This window comes from Solea senegalensis, linkage group LG3, assembly GCF_019176455.1.
Source record: "Solea senegalensis isolate Sse05_10M linkage group LG3, IFAPA_SoseM_1, whole genome shotgun sequence".
In the NCBI taxonomy this organism is placed as follows: Eukaryota; Metazoa; Chordata; class Actinopteri; order Pleuronectiformes; family Soleidae; genus Solea; species Solea senegalensis.
This window is the reverse complement of record NC_058023.1, coordinates 32899237-32913943: the sequence shown is the minus strand read 5'-3', so window position 1 is coordinate 32913943 and position 14707 is coordinate 32899237. Positions and strand designations below refer to the sequence as shown.

Here is a 14707-nt window from a genome sequence, read left to right as displayed (position 1 = left end):
CACAGTCAGTGCACACTGTCCAGTCTGCACAGTCACAAAATGTATTTCTTTGAGAAAGCGTACCAATAACTTTCGAATCGTAAATTTGTTTGTAAGTACATTTTAAATAGTACTAATAATAATGTAGTAATTGTAATGTCCTTAGCTTAGTGTACAGTTTTTGTTGTGATATCAGTGCAATATCATCATAATATTTTCATTTATATTATTTCACAAAGTTTCTAATCATACAAATCGTATAAGATTTGAAGACATGCGTTTAAATTAGAAAACAAATTCAAAGTGTGTAACGACACGTGTACAAACAGTGAATTTAAAGGGGAAAAACGTGCATTATGACGGTGTTGTTGACATAAGTGTTATTATTATTGTTTCGTCAGTGACGCCGTGAGTTGACGAGTGATTCCGGAGGGGAGGGGGAAGTGGGAGGAGGAAGAGGAGGAGCTGCGGATGGAGGAAGAGGAGGCGTCCTGCCTCTGTGTGCCCAGAGGAGAGGAGAGGAGCGGCCGCCATGTTAACCAAGAAGCCCGGAGCCTCGGTCCTTCCGACGGGTGAGCACAGCCTGTGTATCCGGCCGCGGGGCGCCTCAGCCCGGGCAGTGTGTCAGGGACGCGCCGCCGAGTGTGGTCTACGAGAAATGACAGGGGATGAGTGAATGAAGCTAGCAGCTGCGGTCAATCACTAACAAAACAGACAGGGATTATCACAGAAATTGTCTTTTTTTTGTGTCCCCCCGTGTTAATTTAATTAACAGTATAATGTCATGAAAGGGAGACGTGTGCGGTGTGAATGTGTGGATTTAAAGGGGTAAAAAACAGGAGAATGAAAGCGTCTCCAGCTTCTTCTTCTCTGTGTCTGTCAGGTTTATTTTTAGAGAGCTAACCAGCAGATCGAGACAGCTCTCCAGTGTTTTACTGCCACTTTAATCCACACTGTGACGCTGTATGATGCCTTTATAACACCACCGCGGCCCGTGGACACATTTCCCCCCCGTGTCTTTTTGTCTTTTTCTGCTTCGTGGGGACCGTGTTTGGCTGTTTTCGTGAGGGTGTTTTCGGTTGCTGGGGTAAATCCGTGGCCTCCAGCTCCGGTTCGGTTCAGTGTGAGGTCACCCGGTGTTTTAGCTTCGTAATGTTGTTATTATGGTATGTTATTACGAGTGTCAATGTCACGTTCTGCCCGTAACCTGGTTACCTGGAAAAATCGGTCATAGTTTGTTGTGAACGCTCGGAGTTAAAGGTCCAGTGTGCTATGTTCTGTTTCCGCTTACATCGGAACTGGGAAGTCGGAACTGGGAGTGTATCGCGTTCTGATTGAGAAGTCGTAAAAAGTATATTATTAGTAACAAATGTATCTAGCAATCTGTGTGCATTTTTAAGAAAAATCAGAAATAGTTTGTTGTGAATACTCGGAGTTAAAGGTCCAGTGTGTGAGAACAATGCTACGTTGTGTTTCCGCTAAAATCGGAACTGGGAAGTCAGCGTTTACTGTGTTCCCGTTGAACATGGATGCTGAATGTGGTATTAAGTGCACATTAATAGCATAGCAACATGTTTACGACTAAACATTTAATAGTACTACGTGTACGACTGATTTAATCGTGAAACAAATACGACAGAAGTGTTCATGTGTTTGTATGGTGGGTATCCAGAAATTCCGGGTTCCGATAACAAAGAATGTGACAGTCCGCAGAAGTTTTGTAACGTATCGTAACGTTTAGTCTGATACGCGGAATCTGCGTTTAGGAGACCTGAAGTGCAAGACCTGAAGTTTTGTACACAGTGCTAGCATCATTTCCATAGCAGTGTTACAGCGCCACATACAGGCCCGGCAAATGTACGACAGTGTTTAGAGTCATTTTTGGAGAGTTTTACCATGTATGAATTTCTTAAAAACATTACTGTGTTTACAGAAAATGTTGTAAAGAACGAAAAAGGATAAAGATCGTATTTGGGGAAGTTTTTCCGTGTCGATGAGGCCTTTAGTGACATGTAATGGTGAGAATGCAGATTGCATAAACAGTTGACTCTTCTGTGCAAAGTACATTTAAAAGGCTCTTTCTAAGTCTACAAAAACGAAACAATATTCTTATTTTGAAGAAATTAAACACATATTCAAACACACTTTAGCTTAGTATGTCTAAAGTTGAGCCAACAAATGCTAAATATTATGGACTATCCAGGTCCACACCAAAAATCAATGGTTTAAGCTTACAGGGACACAGGAGCTGCTGGTCTACGGCTGCCTCGTGTGGTCAGAATGTGTCATTTAACTAAATCTGAATGCTGGATTTCAAATGCCGAATTCACAAAAATAACACATTTGAACTTAGTGATGGAGGCAGCAGTGGATCAACAACTCCTGTGTGCTGCGATGTTAAAATCACTGATTTTCTCTATGGGCTTTGGTGTGGGAGAGTGAGTGGTGTTCTGTGAAAGCAGATATCGCAGATTTAAATTAATGCAGGTTCAGTGAAGTTTTACAGTGTAAAGATGTTGTGGGAATTATTATCGAGTTCATGCTTTTTGACAGTTGTGGCCAGGTGTTTTTCTACAGGAGCCTCGTTGGGACGTAGACACAGTTAAAACGATTAAAGGGACATTATGTCTTACTTCCTCCTCCTTCGTACTTTACAGGTCACTGTGTGAACCTCTCTGAGCTGCACACACACACACACACACACACACACACACAGACGTTGCTCCAGATTTTCCCACCCGTCCGGTCGAGCAGCATGCCGCGGCCGCTCGCCGGCACTCTGGCATTTCCAGCCTGGTGTCGGGTTCACATACAGCGCGCTGCTGTTACACTCTGTTAGCGTGCATCTGTCAGGCGGCCCGTGGCGAGGAATGGCGCGCGTGTTCTCCGGTGTTCCGTACAGTGTGGAGGCGGCGCTGACGGAGGACAGAGCTGCGAAAAAAAATGATTGAGGTGTAATTTGAATATAGGTCACGATAGGTTACACTGCATCTTCAGATGTGCCTTAAAGGGGTAGTTTCTGAATTGTTGTTACATACACATGAGGGCACTCCCTGTGTCTGCGAGGGACACGTGAATAAAAACCTGCATCAGCTAAAGCCTGTGATGTCTGAAGAACATGTCGACAGAATTTTCTGACGAGAAACTCAAGTTTTTAAACCACTCACTCTCCCACACCAAAGCCCATAGAGAAAATCAGTGATTTTAACATCACAAGCACACAGGAGTTGCTGATGCGCCGCTGCCTCCATCACTAAGTTCACGTGTGTTATTTTGCGAATTCGGCATTCAAAATCAGGCGTTCATATTTACTTAAATTACTCAGAGTGACCACACGAGGCAGCAGTAGACCAGCAGCTCCTGTGTCCCCCGTGAGCTAAAATCACTGGTTTTCTCTATGGGCTTTGGTGTGGGAGAGTGAGCGGTTTACAAACTTCAGTTTCCTGTTGGAAAAGTCCGTCTCACAGTGAGATAAAGACGTGAAACGTGTTCTAACGATACTGTAGACTTAAACTGATGTAGTTTTATTACATGAACCTTTTAGTCAAATGGATAAAATGTATTTTTCAGATTAAAGGGGCTTCCTTGTTTGAAAAAAGTAAATAAGTGTGTGTGTGTTCTCTGCTGTGTAGTTGGGTCACAGTGTGACGTTCGTACTCATCTCCATTAACAGGATTATTCGCTCAGATTAAAGGCGGCAGCACGCGCCATCTGTCTGCGAGGCTCCGCCCCTCGCCCGCAGTCCCCTCTGTGACATCACGTCCTGACTGAAAGCAGACAAACGCGCCTGTGATCGTAGATTAATCTTCTTGTGATCGCCATAGTTCCTTGATAAGATGACGACTGTTGGTGTTTGAGGCAGACGATGCAAACCTGAGCGAGAGAATGTGTGTGTGTGGGATTATCAGTCTATATTAAAACCTTCATCCTCTTATGTGATCCGGTCCTGGGTCTTTCCGGTCTGAGCAGAACCAGCATCACATTTCACTACAGCTGCAACTACTGATTATTTTTATCACTAATTGGTCACATAAACGGATTAAAATCAGTCAGTAATGATAATTGTTGGGATTAAAAAGTTGAAGAAGTGTGTTAAATGTCATTTTAAAATACATTATGGGCAGAAAACAGCAAAAAGATCCACAAATGTGAATATTCTCTGGTTTCTTTGCGCCACAAAACGAAGAAATCATTAAAACTCAATCCTTTTTTGGTGTGTGTACAAAAACAAGAAACATTTTTCAACTTTTTATGGAACAAACAACTAAAACTAATTGACAGTTTATGAAAATAATAAAGAAAATAATTGGTTTATGGTTAACTTCTGAAGAAAAATCAAACACTAATGTTCATCCTGCCTGTGTTTCTCAGCCCTTTTAAGGCAAATTTAAACTCAAACATCAGAGCAAAAACACACTGGACTCATATTTTGTACCGACAGGAAATCGCACTCACCCTCCAAAATAAAATGATGAAACTCATCTTTTTTTTGTGGTTTATTTCCAGGCAAAGTGGGCGAGCCGGTCTACTCTCCTGGTCACAGCGGCTCTCAGACGACGTCGCCCGCCGCCCTGCCGCCGCTGCGGAACAACAACCACCACCCACTGACGGTACACACACACACACACGTGTGCGCGCGTGGATATTACATCATCATCACGTTCATAACACCCATACTCATCAACAAGAAACTGAAGTTTGTAAACTCACTCACACCAAACCCCATAGAGAAAATCAGCGATTTTAGCTCGCAGGGACACAGGAGCTGCTGGTCCTCTGCTGCCTCGTGTGGTCACTTTGTGTCACTGAAGTTAATCCAAATGCAGGATTTTAAACGCCAAAGTGACAAAATAAGACATTTAAACTTAGCAATGGAGGCAGCAGTGGATCAACAACTCCTGTGTGTGAGGTTAAAATCACTGATTTTCTCTATGAGGTTTGGTGTGGGGGGAGTGAGCGGAGTGGTTTACAAACATCAGTTGCCTGCTTCTCAGGGCAGGGGGCGCTCACAGCTCAGTCATGATAACACACAGTTGAATAAGGCTGACCTATTTAATTATTGAGGACTGAATGTACGATCACTCAATCAAGGAGGAAGTCAGCTGATCGATCAATATGGAACAAATACTTTTGGTCGTGTGTGTGTGTGTGTTAGTGTGTGTGTGTGTGTGTGTGTGTGTGTGTGTGTGTGTGTGAGTCAGATGAGAGCCAAACATTCTGTTCTCACGTGTCACTGTAACTAGTGACAACATATACACACACAATCACACGTGTGTGTGTGTGTGTGTGTGTGGTGTAAAAATAAGGAAATTATTCAAACAATAACACACACGGTCTTAGAACTGGGTCACTTTGCCGTGTGTGTGTGTGTGTGTGTGTGTGTGTTCCTGTACTTGTTTCCTCTTCAGGACCTTAATAAATGCTGACCTTGTCAGGACCAAGAGACTAAAACCTGGTCCTAATGAGGCATTTCTGAGAAACTGGTTGTGTGTGTGTGTGTGGGTCTGTGTCTGTGTCTGTGTCTGTGTGTGTGTCTCTGTGTGTGTGTGTGTGCTTAAACACTGAACTGAATCCAAAGGCTCCGCCTGTCATGTGAAAGGGCCCAGGTGTGCTGGTCGCTGTGGCAACAGGGAGTGACTCACTGAGCAGGAGACAAAGACAGACCGATATTGATTATTTATGATGACATTATTAAATTGATCGAGCTGCTTGTTTACCTGCATTTTCTCTGAAGAAAATAGATTTAAATGGACGTTTTCTTTGCGGTATAATTACAGTATTTTTTGTTTTTAACGTTATTTTTATTCACGTGCCTATACACGACAGCAGTTTGGTGAACGTTTATTTGATTTAATTTCAATGTTGTCAATGTTTGTCATTAACATTAAGTTATAATTTTATTTTATAGTTCTCTTGTATGTTTTACCTGTCGTGAAATTGTGCAAAAATAAATAGACGTAAAACAAATGAATGGCTGTAGAGGGCACTAGCAGCTTAATCACATCAAGGGATTTTAAGTGTTTGCCGATATGTATCAAATATGCCGATATGATGCTGATAACATCGTGCATCGCTACTGTTTTTATACTTTATTTGCTTTTTGTGTCCGTGGGTGTTTTCAAATAAAGTGTATTATTCAGTTATTATCGGCAAAAAAAACAGGGAATATCGGTTTATCGGATATCAAGACCGATGAAAAAATATATATATATACCACGCTTTATTATGGACTATGACGAATGCATTTTAGCTGAGTCATGTTTGGGCTGTTTATTTTTGTCTTTTATGTTTGTATTTGAAATGACTCGGCATCATACGTTCATGAATGGTCTGAAACGACGGTCGGACTATTATCGGTATCACTTTTTGAAAGTCTAGTTTCAGTTCAGTTGTTCGTAAGCGTTTATTCAGTCACAGTTTAAAGATGATTTCAAAGTTTTCTTCGTCTTCTTAAGGATGCACGCCGCTGCCTTTGATCCACGTCTGCTGCCGGCGTGGATCAAAGGCAGATGATGGTCACCACCGCTCTCTGTGCTCAGATGACGACGAGGCAGGCGACCGTGTTTTTTGTCTGCGTTCATTTTTTTTTTCAATGGGGGAAACAAAATGGCAGCCGGCGCAGAATGTTTGGAAAAGCACGTGAAACCTGTTAAGGATCATCGGGGATAGAAGGAGAAGAAGTGGGAGGAGACAGTGATGCGATGTTTCAGTAAAACAGCAACAACGACGACAGATAATAATAATAATTACAAAAACCTGTGAAAGCCACAAGTTTTGTTATCCGAATGGGTGTGGGAGGAGTTGGTGTCCGAAAAAGGTACGAAGGGAGACGAGAGAACGAACGGTAAACAAATCGCAGCAGAGGAAGGATTAACTGCTGTAACATGACACTCCCTGTTTATTCCTATGGGAAATCTTTATCGCAATTTTCTTTACGCAGTTTTAAAAAGAAACGGTTAGAGAAGTTAGCGCACTTTTCCCGACTGAAAACCACGTATCGTAAAGTATGATTTATGTGGGGTTTCTGTTGTGGCGAGATTTTGCCAGAACAAGAATAAATATGTTGTAATAAGAACTTTGAACATAGGAGGGCGATATTGTACCTTTCAGCGTACAGTCCACCGGGAGTTAGGTAACATCGTCACTGAGCCTCATAGTGTTGTCGGTTTCTTTTTTTCGCCTGATTCGTTTTGTTTCTGGTGTGTTTCAGGTTGTAGCAGATAAAAAACCTGCTTTTTTAGCATGAAAGAGGCTAAATAGCTCTCTCTAATCTGTTTTAGGGAAGCTCTAAAACCACCATGTCAGACTCGGTCCAGTCACATGTGCACATCACGCAGTTGTACGAGGAGAACACGAACAAGCGGCCCGTGCTGACCTCGCAGCCCAACGGCCTGGCTCCGCTCAGCTCCTCGCGGCCGGGCCCGCCACTGTCCGACCGGCCGTCCTCAGGCTCAGACCCCGCCCACCACTGCCGCCAGGGTAGCGCTGCCTCCAACAAGTCGGCGGACAGCAAGCCAAAGCCCACCCCCATGTCTCCGGAGCAGGCCATGAAGCAGTTCATGTCCAAAATGTCCACGTATGAACATCACGAGGTTTTCAGTTACCTTGAAGGTGAGGGTTTTAGCCACTTAACAAAACACTCGCCTTCCAAAATAAACGTCAGTTTCAGTCTACGATATCTGAAGAGATATTGTTCTTAAGAAATCGTAGACCTGTGTCGTCAACTATTCCTTCATCTCCATTGGTTGATATCAAAACTGCTTTTTCTCTCCAGTATATTTTGTTGGTCCCAATGCTAAGAAGAGGACAGGGGTGATGGGCGGAGCCAACAACGGGGGATATGACGACGATCAAGGGTCGTACATCCACGTCCCACATGACCACATCTCCTACCGCTTCGAGGCCCTAAAGGTCATCGGCAAAGGAAGCTTTGGACAAGTATGAGCTCCTTTTTTGATTTCACAACGTTTAAAGTTATTGTATATTTAAGACTAATACAACATATTATGTTGTGTTTCTAACTTCTCTGCAGGTCGTGAAGGCCTTCGACCACAAGACGCAGACCCACGTGGCCCTGAAGATGGTGCGCAACGAGAAGCGCTTCCACCGGCAGGTGGCAGAGGAGATCCGCATCCTGGAGCACCTGAAGAAGCAGGACAAGGACTCGAGCATGAACGTCATCCACATGCTGGAAAACTTCACCTTCCGGAACCACATCTGCATGACCTTCGAGCTGCTCAGCATGAACCTGTACGAGCTCATCAAGAAGAACAAGTACCAGGGCTTCAGCCTTCCGCTGGTTAGGAAGTTTGCCCACTCCATCCTGCAGTGCCTGGACTCGCTGCACAAGAGCCGCATCATTCACTGCGACCTCAAGCCCGAGAACATTTTACTGAAGCAGCAGGGACGCAGTGGCATCAAGGTAAAACAGCCAAGAGATTGATGTTTACCTGTGTTAGTTTTTAAAGGTTGTTCTGAAACATTTTTGTTGTCCGTCTCTTGTGTCTCAAGGTCATCGACTTTGGTTCTAGTTGTTATGAACATCAAAGAGTTTACACCTACATCCAGTCCAGGTTCTATCGAGCTCCAGAGGTCATTCTAGGTAAGACCCTTAGTCAAATCTTTGAGGTTTTTTTTGCAACCACCAGAATTTCACCTGGGTGGCTAACTGCTACTGTGACAAAAATCCTGAATTCAAAGTCAGTCACAGTGCCAGTAACTTCCAGAACCTCTCTGGAAGTCGATTTTTATGGAAGTGTTCTGTATGGAGTCTGCCTGGAAGGTAACATAGTCCTTTGGTTTGGTCTGGAAAATGATTCATTAGCACTGGTTGACCTCTGCCCTCTCCTCCAGGTTCCAGGTATGGGATGCCCATCGACATGTGGTCCCTGGGCTGCATTCTGGCTGAGCTGCTGACTGGTTACCCGTTGTTACCAGGTGAGGATGAATCTGACCAGATGGCCTGCATCGTCGAACTGTTGGGCATGCCCAGCCAGAAGCTCCTCGACTCCTCCAAACGAGCCAAGAACTTTGTGTCATCCAAAGGCTACCCACGGTACTGCACTGTCACCACGCTGCCTGACGGCACCACTGTGCTGAACGGCGGACGGTCGCGGCGGGGGAAAGTGCGCGGCCCGCCAGGCAGCAAAAACTTGAATGCAGCCCTGAAAGGTTGCGATGACCCACTGTTCCTTGACTTCCTCAAACAGTGTCTGGAGTGGGACCCGGCGATCAGGATGACGCCCAGTCAAGCTCTGCGCCACGCATGGCTAAGGAGGCGGCTTCCGAAGCCGCCAGCAGGAACCACCACAGGGGACAAGAGCTCGTCATCCAAACGGGCCACAAGCAACTCCGAAGGTGCCAACACCTCCATCCCCAAACTAGCCACCACCTCCTCAACCACCATATCATCCACCTCCAAAACCAGGACTAACTTAGCCACAATTACTGACGCCAATGGAAACATCCAGCCTAGAACAGTTCTGCCCAAACTGGTCAGCTGAGATTGAATGCACCCCACTCGCTGTGGTGAGCAACCAGACTGACCTGAAAACAGCTGGTTCATCCATTTCTGAGGAGTGCTTGTTTTTTTTCGCAGTGATTTTTCACAGCGTTGTTGGGGTGCATTCAAAACTAACACAATCGTAGGAGCTTTGCACTGGGATGCTAACGTGTGCAGAAAGGCAAGACTTGGACGTAAGTGGAGCATGAGGAAACCTGATTGATCAACCGGGGTGCGTTGTCAGTCTCAACAAATATTTAACACACTACACTTCTCTGTAGCTCCAAACACAAATACAACACACTCTGATAAACATGGTGCTGAAGGAGGGAACAAGGCTTTTTTGTTTTCTTTTAGCATAAATCCATTTAGTTGAACTTAAGCCTGGTCTCAACTCGCTATGTAGCGTGTCCAGCTTGAGGATAGCCTTTGCATCGCGTTAGAGGGCTCCAAAGGTTCTTGTGGGGCTACACAAGTCTGAGAGAAACTGGACGAGTTTTGCCTTAACGCGACCACAGAGGGAAAAAAATGCAACTCTCAAATATAGCGAGTGCTTACAGGGCGCCGTTTGATACTTGGGTCAAAGAAGTAGGTCAAACTGCAGTTTTCTCAAACACTGAACGGATTTCTGGACTCAGTTTTCAAAAATAAAATGGTTTCCTTATTTTCTTCAGGTTTGAAGGACCGTTCTCGAGCGTACATGTAGGCATCTGGACCTGCTTGAGTTTAGATGTTTCACCTCTCATCCAAATGGGTCAGGGTTCTCAGGACCAAAGAGGCCACATCTGGTGAGAGGTGAAGGGTTAAGTCCAGTTGCCTGGATCTACACTCCGGAAGATACATTGACCTGGATGACTGGGAATCTTCACAGACAGATTGGATTCACCTAGACATGAAAAAAACCCTCAAACCTTTCAATAAAATAAGGTTACAGTTGATAATAACAGGGGATAGTTATCTTTCTGAATGCATGTTATCCTCGGTTGACACTGCGGCAGCACGTCTGTTCTGACCACTCTGAAGGTTAATCAGCGATAAAACCTTCAGTTAATCATCTGCAAAGACTTGTTTGTGCTTGTGTGAGGCGTCGCCAGGGAAGAAAAGAGAAGAAGGCAGTGTTGCAACATAAACGACGTAAAACACCAAAGAAGGTCCATGAAGTAAACTGACAAATAATTCAAAATACACCCTTAAAATAAGGGCATTCAAATTAAGTAAGGTATAAAGCTCATTTACAGTGTGATTCAGTGGTTAGTGAAGGAGGCAGTGATGCTAAATGCTAAATGCTAACTGCAATTTTAACGACAACAACTGGTGCCATATTGGAACCAGGTTTCAGTGCCCAGCCATGTTTTTTTTAATACTGAGGCTACAAAACGAGTAGCATGCTAAAGCTACTCACTCTAGTGCGCCTGGTTAACTTACGCACCTGATCTACCTGTTAGCAGCTAACTCTCTTAGCTAGCCTTGTGCCTGTCAGATTAGCTAACTAACTGTTTACCGACAGTGGTCGTCGTTAGGCAGCTACTGGTTTGTGTTTAGCCGTCACACTGTTAGCCTAGCAAACTTTGACTCGGTCGGCTAGCAACAGCTGGCTCAATATTTGCCTTCTTTTGGCAGTCTGGGTAGCTAGCCTTAGCCTCTTTTTAGCCATAGCCTGTTAGCTCTCCACTGCCCAGCCTTACAAAGCACAGACAGAATGATGAAATCTTTTTTTAACTCCTCATATTAATATGTTTGTGTTTTTAAAAAGTGTTGTGAAGGTTAGCAGAGTGAGTCAGGAGGTGAAAGAGAAGGGAAACAGGTTAACCAGCAGCATTTTCACTCAATCAACCACATCTGACACAAAATGGCTGCTGAAAAAGAAGAGGAAAGTCGACAAAAGGAGGTTTAATGGAAGTAAAAAAATATATAAATCAAAGGGCTTTTATAATTTAAAAGAAAATAAAAAAGTTTTAGAAACCAAAGTCTTGTTTATATGAATGAGAGACAGACAACGAACAGTAAGAGCATTTTAAAAGGAACAGCTATTGTTTAAGCGAGTCAAATTCCAGGCGCAGAGAAGTCTCATCATAGCACAGTTGTATTGTTTAGACGACTGTTAAGTTTTGGGAGTTTAAGAGTTCTTCAACTTTACTGTAACTTGAGCTCAGCTGCCTCAAATTATCACACACACACACACACACAGGCTCCGTCCGGAGTCATATTTTAGGACCAAAGACTGTAGCACTGCATTACTGCACTGTTGGTCTGAAGAAGTTTGCCATTTATAGAGACCTAACCTTCTGGTTCTGCATGTCATTGAACCAAGATTTTAATTTCCACACTGGTCACACGCACGCACACGAGTCCATACCAAGTAAAGAACACGTACTGCATTCTACGCTATTTAAAAAATAAAATTAAAAAAAAGTTTACCACTTAATCTCACTGTTAGACTGTTTTTCAAACTCACACCAAACTCCATTGAGAAAATCAGCGATTTTAACGTCACAGCACACAGCAGTTGTTGATCCACTGCTGCCTCCATCAATAAGTTCAAATGTCTTATTTTGTGACTTTGGCGTTTGAAATCCATCGTTGAGACTTAACTCAATGACACAAAGTGACCACACGAGGCAGCAGTAGACCAGCAGCTCCTGTGTCCCCGTGAGCTAAAATCACTGGTTTTCTCTATGGGGTTTGGTGTGGGAGAGTGAGCGGTTTACAAACTTGACTTAGCGCTGAGATAAAGACGTGAAACATGTTCCTAAGATATCGTAGACATCAGCCAACGTGTGAAATATCAAAATGACCAGTTATAGAAACTCTGATCAATCAGTGTCGATCAGTTTAGTATTAAAGATCAATCCGTGTGATTGGCGCGAGAAGGGGAGGATTGTTTAAAAGATGCTTCTTATTTATTGAGTACACTTTAATTGATATTTATTTATCTAAATATTTACGATCGAGTGCCGTTTATATCGTATACTTGAATGTGGGTATGTGCGATGTTTTTGAAAAGCTTGTTCCCTCACACAAACACATAAAAAAACACGCTAACGTATCTTAACGTACCCCGATAATCGGGCCACGCAGTGACGACGACGACTTGGAAGATGAAGAAGATCGCAGGGCGGTGACAAAGATGCGACTCACAGAAGGAACTTCTAACGTACAACACAGACACTACCTGCTCCGCCCATCTCAGGGGAAGCTCCGCCCCCTCTTGGAGGAGGATGAGGAGAACGTGTGGGGGGCGGTCCTCTCTGATGTTTGTGTTTGTTTTCTAAAGATTTGATTGGTTTGTTGATTGTGTTTTTAAAGTTTTTCTTACGTTTTTTGTTGTTTTTTTAAAGTGAGGAGTGCTGAGTCTAGGAGTAACTTTGTGCCTTCAGTATCTCGCCATGCCACGCCCACCCAGAACACGCCCACACACACACATTTAGTGTTGATGTCATAGCAACAAACACTAACTTTGGTGCAAGTCATCCCGATGGAAAGTTCTGCCAAACAGCATCATTAGCATCATCTTTAGCATCTTAGATCATTTCAGATATTTCGGAATCTACGACGACTAATGTGAAAAGCTGTGGACTAGCGCTGATGCCCTTTACGGTCAAAATCGGCCGATCATTTGGGAGGAGTTAGTATTTACAAGTTTTGTCTAGAAAGTCAGAAGTCAGAAATGGGAGTGGCTTCACCACCGCCTCCACTTTCCAGTTTATAAGTCGGAAGAGCAAAGTATCTCACACTAGCCATTGTTCACGTTGAGTTTCGAGTTAGAAATCCAAATTATGGAGAGCGTTTTGGTTGGAATTTTCCGACTTCCAACTAACTGGAATGCACCAAAAAAAAAACAAATGATCTGAGTCAGCGTACATATATTCAGTTTCCTAACTTAAAAAAAGAAACAACTTGAAAATTCCGAGTTCTGACGACAACTGGAACGTGCCACGGTTTCCCAACAGTCAAAAACCCTTTAAATATTATGTTATTTATGAATTCTGCTGTTGTTACAGTACATTTTCTTGTTGTTGCTCCATCTACAAGTGAATAACCATTATTTAGCTTTTATTAGCTGTCGCCACCAGATGGCGCCAACACTTCTCAGGTTTCTGTTGAGTGAATATGAATCAAGTGCCCGTTATTATAACTCCGGATCCAAATATGCAAAAAAAATGTATCGCGACTTAGAGGCGGGGGCTGGCGTATTTTTTCCACGTTATTTGAGAAAGAACTTTACCATATTAGAATTTTAATTTGACAAAAAAAATTGGCAAATTTTCTTTGTGTTGATTTTGTTGGAATATTTGTGTCATATTCGTTGTGGACGCACTATTTTCAGACTCCGACGTTTGACTTTGTCTCATTTCATATTTTTATTTCACAATTTTTACAATTTCGTAGCCAAATGTGGCAGAAATGGAATCTCATGTTTGCGTTTACAGAAGCAGGATAAAAACGCACCAATCACAGACTGTAGCTTCAAACTCTACTGACATTGTGTGTGTGTGTGTGGTGGTGGTGTGGTTGTTGGGTGGTAGAACATGGCTGCACAAACGTAGACACATATCAGCCAAACTGTCGCCTCCCTCGCTGCCTCTGGGGAAAAACACGGGTGGCGCCTGCTGACGACAGGGCTAAGCTAACACTAGCCGATTGACAGCTAAAACGCTAGCTGCTGCACTGACTTTTTTTTTTTTAATTTGTCCACGTGAAGCTAACACTAGCCTACTGATAACTGGCTGCTAGTAGCAAATTTTTACCTAAATGCTACATCCACTTCGAGCTCCTCACAGTTTGAGCTCACGCGGGCTGTTAGCATTAGCATTAATGTGGTTGGGTTTTTTCATGTCGGTACCTCAGATTATTACAGATTATTATACTGTTGTTGTTGTGACGAACACCCAGGGCATTTGGTTGAATCCGAACCAAAGTGCATTCCTTTTAACGAAAAACTAGCTAAAGCTAGCTGTGCGAGGTCATCAGCGAAGAAGCAGAACGAGATGAGCGCGTTACGTTTTTGTTTGTTTTTTAGAGATATTAACAGACAGGAACATGAATTGTGGTATAACTGACCACTCATGTAGCATGTGTGGAAGCAGCTGTACCCTAGCTAGTCCGCTACCTTGTTAGCCATTTAGCCTCCGTCGGGAGATCTCCTCAGCTGGAGGTCAGCCACTGTTAGCGTGAAAGCCACGCTACATTTGTTTTTGTTTTGTGACGTTTAAACAGCTGCGTTAA

General features: G+C 43.6%; 1 protein-coding gene across 1 annotated transcript; it reads left to right on the top strand.

The window, feature by feature from the left end:
- Positions 1–470: 470 nt before the first annotated feature.
- Positions 471–11750, top strand: dyrk2 (dual-specificity tyrosine-(Y)-phosphorylation regulated kinase 2). The gene is made up of 7 exons (XM_044021721.1): positions 471–551; positions 4486–4589; positions 7260–7590; positions 7754–7917; positions 8012–8401; positions 8491–8581; positions 8833–11750. Exons 1-7 carry the CDS (start codon positions 512–514, stop codon positions 9480–9482), a joined length of 1770 nt encoding a protein of 589 aa, XP_043877656.1. The 5' UTR covers positions 471–511; the 3' UTR covers positions 9483–11750.
- Positions 11751–14707: the final 2957 nt, after the last annotated feature.

Bases quoted from the DNA above. Each gene is read 5' to 3' on its own strand.
- dyrk2 (XM_044021721.1), top strand. From the start codon at position 512: ATGTTAACCAAGAAGCCCGGAGCCTCGGTCCTTCCGACGG. The intron at 4,590-7,259 runs GTACACACACAC...AATCTGTTTTAG, and splicing joins ACAACCACCACCCACTGACG to GGAAGCTCTAAAACCACCAT. The intron at 8,402-8,490 runs GTAAAACAGCCA...TTGTGTCTCAAG, and splicing joins AGGGACGCAGTGGCATCAAG to GTCATCGACTTTGGTTCTAG.